This window comes from Gavialis gangeticus, unplaced genomic scaffold (genome assembly GCF_001723915.1).
Source record: "Gavialis gangeticus isolate Ggan-Ray unplaced genomic scaffold, GavGan_comp1, whole genome shotgun sequence".
NCBI lineage: Eukaryota > Metazoa > Chordata > Crocodylia > Gavialidae > Gavialis > Gavialis gangeticus.
Window position 1 is genome coordinate 52625878 of NW_017729031.1, and position 4334 is coordinate 52630211.

General features: G+C 38.9%; 1 protein-coding gene across 4 annotated transcripts in view; it reads left to right on the plus strand.

The window, feature by feature from the left end:
- Positions 1-4334, plus strand: part of PPIG (peptidylprolyl isomerase G) — a 93299-nt gene that overhangs the window by 53209 nt on the left and 35756 nt on the right. For all 4 annotated transcript variants that reach the window (XM_019522770.1, XM_019522769.1, XM_019522771.1 and 1 more), the window contains 2 exons: positions 1434-1463; positions 1606-1745. In XM_019522770.1, the coding sequence (XP_019378315.1) occupies positions 1434-1463; positions 1606-1745 (170 nt within the window). The remainder of the gene's footprint in view (positions 1-1433; positions 1464-1605; positions 1746-4334) is intronic.

The following is a 4334-nucleotide window of genomic DNA, read 5'->3' on the forward strand; positions in this document are numbered from 1 at the left end:
TAGTAATAAAAATCATAAGTTTCTTATATTTATTATTGAGTTTTAGATTAGTACATCTTGTATACTCAATTATAAAAAAAAAAAAAAAAATCTTGCCATTTTTAAGTAACTATTTTCTAACTGGGCATATAATGTAAATCTGTGAGGTGCCCTCTCAGGAAAATGAATGAAAAAAAAAAAAACCTGAAAAGGTTTTGTCTGGGTGGACAGAATGAAATCTGGGGCTTCTGGTAGCCCGGAGTAGACAAATCTTAACATTTCCAAAAGTAGTCCTATTTTAAATGGGAACAGGACCACTGCTAAAGCTTAATATATCACAGTGTTTTTACAGCCTTGATTTTTTTGAGGAAAATTCTCTCCCTTGATATTGACCATTTTAATTTACAATTGCCAATGCCCTTTCCCTCAGTGTAGTGAGTGGTATGTTACCTACAATTTGGCCCTTTTTTTTGGGTTGTTATTGGACCATTAGCCTCTTACAGACTATTTTTTAACTTGTATTGTGGCTGACACTTGTCTTGTAATGTCCAGTCCTAGTCTCAGAGTAGTAGAAGCTTTTGGAATCATTTAAATTATCTGTTAATAAATTGTCAGTTCTAGGGCTGCTGCTAATGTCAGGTAGCCGGTTCTCAGCAGTTTTTACCTCTTTCTTCCCCCCCCTCCCCCCAATATCTATAAGACTATTTGCAGAACTTTTTAAATCTGCCCTTTAAAAGGTTCTCATGATCAAATCAACATGTGGTATCACAAAATACTACAGATGGTGTTATCTAAAATGTTGATAATGAAACAAGAGAAAGCTGAGAGGGGATCTGGTGGCTGTCTATAAACTGGCCAAGAGGGACCAGCAGGCAATGGGAGAGTCCCTGTTCCCCTGAGCACTACTGGGAGTAACAAGGAATAACGGCCATAAGTTGACTGAGAGTAGATTCAGGCTAGATATCAGGAGGCACTACTTTACAGTCAGGGTGGCTAGGATCTGGAACCAGCTTCCAAGGGAAGTGGTGCTCGCTCCTACCCTTGGGGTCTTCAAAAGCAGGCTAGATAATCACCTATCTGGGGTTGTTTGACCCCAGTACTCTTTCCTGCCCATGGCAGGGGGTTGGACTTGATCTGCTTGGGTCCCTTCTGACACTACCAACTATGAAACAGTATCTTTATTTGACTTTCTTAAAATATTTATATCAAATAAAGTAAAGAGTTGAGAAGCAGACATTCTTGAATAATACTTGGTACTTAAAGTGTGTATACATCATTCATGTCCATTGAAATCAAGTAAAACAATATCATTAATTTATATCCATTTATTTAAGGTAACTTGCAATTTCTTATGCACTCAACTTTGTTTCAAATGCAAATTTTTTCTTTATAGCAGTGTTAACTTTTTTTTTTCTGATTCTGTTTTTAATTATTCTTCTGGATGGCATCAAAAGAACAACCAAGCCTACACCTCACTTAGATGGGTAAATAAATATCTTAACTCCTTTATTTGCATTTATGAAAATCAAAATGTTGATAATGCTATGAAAAATATAAATACTTTTAAAATATATTATTGCAATAGAAAGCCTATATTTTAATTTTGTATTTGTTTTAACTCTTTAGACATCATGTAGTTTTTGGACAAGTCATCTCAGGTCAAGAAGTTGTGAGAGAGATAGAAAACCAGAAAACAGATGCATCTAGTAAACCTTATGCTGAAGTACGAATATTGAGTTGTGGAGAGTTAATTCCCAAATCCAAAGGTGAGGTTGAACTACCCATTTCTGATTCACTGAAGTATAGTTTTTTTTTCCTGTGCTCTTATAATGTTAAATAAAAGCACACTTATAATGGATGAAAGGAGAAATTAGTCATTGCCTGCATTAAACTGTACCTTCTTATGATTAAGTTGAGTGCCACAGAAGTTATTTTTAAGGAAATAGGTTTTTATTGGACACACTTTAGCATGCATTTTCCCCCCATTTTAAAAATCTGTGATGTCATGATATCATCTAAGAACCAATAGGCTGTTGGAGACTGATATTTCTTTTACATATATGAGTTGGGTCCAACAGTTCATGTTCAGTCTGTTTTCCTTTGACTTGGTTGCTGGAGCGCACAGTTTGGCACCCCAGTCTTTTTAGTTTGTTGCATCTCTTTCTAGAAATAATGAAGAATAAAAGCTCCTGTGTCCAGGACCATAAGGGACTGAATTAGTTCTCCTCAACATTTCTCTTAGTTTATGTTCTCCAGTATGTCTGCAGTCTTCTTGTGCAACATTCCTGATAGGTGTTGCTCCCATAGAGAATAGCCTGTTGTAAGACTGTAGTGATAGAATGTTGACATTCTTACATATACTACTTCTGTTGTGTTTGTGGCTTGTGTATAGCATTCATGTCCAGAGTGTTTCAGGTGAGTAATTAAGATATGAATTTTCACTTTTTATAAAACCTCTTTTAAATGCTCCGAAATGTGTTCAGAAGGGGTATGGTAGAACCTTCTTCCCTCCCTCTGGAAAAGATGCCATGTTCTGCTCTTATAGAGCTAAACATAGTATTGAATTTTCTATCATACTATTTTCACTGCTAAAGCTCTGTTCTGCTCTCATTGTGATAGAGAACCTCAGTATAGAACCAGGATGCAGATTTTGTAGGTACTTCGATAGGGGCTATTTTGCTTTTTCTTACTTAGCACCTCCCAGGTGATGCCCATTAAGAAGGATACAACAAAGATGTTGGAACAAGGCAAGGACTACATTGTTTTTCGACCCTAATGGAAGTAGATAGTTGAATGTCATGACTTTTTTGGTTGCTGCTCTTTTAATGTGATGGTTAGAGTAATGACTTTTGCTTTGAATTATGAAATAGACTTCTTCATCCTCAAAAATTCAGAGGTAGATTGCATTGTGGTTAGGGGATATCACAGAAGACAGATGACTTTTTGGGCTAATTCGTAAATTATCCAAGATTGTTAAATATCAAATATTTATTTTCTAACAGACAGTACTTTTTTCTTGACAGGTATTACACTATTAGTGAGCTGGAATAGTGCGTGTGTGCGCGTGTGCATGCCTGTGTGTGTGTAACCAGGTTATAAATCTATCCTGGTCAATGAAGTTGGAAGTTGATTGACCAAAACTCTTTAGATGAAGCTGAACTGCCTAGTGCTTTAAGATCCTGCCTGAGGGCTTTAAAGTGGCATTCATCATCAACAGAATAATAAATATAAAATGTCTTTTTCTTTAAATTTTCCTGAAAGAAAACAGATTTCTGGGGAGATCTGACTGTCTGGTCCTATCATTATGTCTGAATCCTGAGCCCTTTTTTCATTCTTCTTCACCTGAGTACTGCTAAGCCTGGAAACCCTGCTTCATGTAGCTGGTCTGGTGTGCTTCAGAGGGAGATTGCTGCCAGGGCTGTGGGGAAAGCCCCTCAACAGACCATAAGAGACAGTACTAGATACTGATGGGCAGCAGGAGAATGTGGAGGACAAGAGGCCTTTGAGGAACCAGGAGCAGGCAGGCAAAGGTCAGACCTGAATGTGGGGAGGAGTGATAATGATGATCCTGTGTCATGAAGGTGCTGCATGACAAACTATGATGGAATCTGGTGAGAGGAGGACCCTTTTCTTACCATGAAAAGTCCCTGTGTAGTCTGCTGAAAAGGAAATCTGTTCCTCTTGTGAGAGGTGGAGTGGCTGAGTTGGTTCCTTGGAGGTGTGACACGGATCCAGTGGTGAGCAGTGGTGACCTCGAAGAGCTGGAGATGGGAGGGGCAGTCTGTCCTCACCTATGTAGAAGGAGATTGAAGGAACTGCAGGGGGCAGCATAGGTCCTTGAAGTTACCATGGCCAGGAAGAGGCCAGGGAATCCAGAAGTGAGGAGCAGTACCTGGGAGGTGAGCTGATTTTCATGGAAGAACAGCTGTAGAGAGGCATCAAACAATGGAGCTGTACAGAACTTCAGGAGGCAAGAGTGGACACATACTGTGCATGTGAGGCAGGTAATGGAGAAGATTGCTTCAGGAACGCTTGCTGTTAAGGCACAGGTGGGTGGGGGATCCTGGTGAGGGAGTTCAAGTAGATTTTTTTTTAGAGACACCACTTCATAGCAAAAAAGGGCCAAACTAAAATGTTTCTCAATATGGGCATGGCAATGTGGCAGTTTCAAGTGATGCAGAGGACAAATCTGTAAGAAATAGAAGTAAAAGTGACAGTGATGTTTGGTAGGAAAGTCATAGGGAGATCAGATGAAAAGGAGTTGGAATAGAAGCAAGGTGTTTGTTTTGGAAGGTGTAATGCATGTCATCTGGGTAACAATAACATTTTGGAAGTAAAGGTCTTGGATTCTAGGT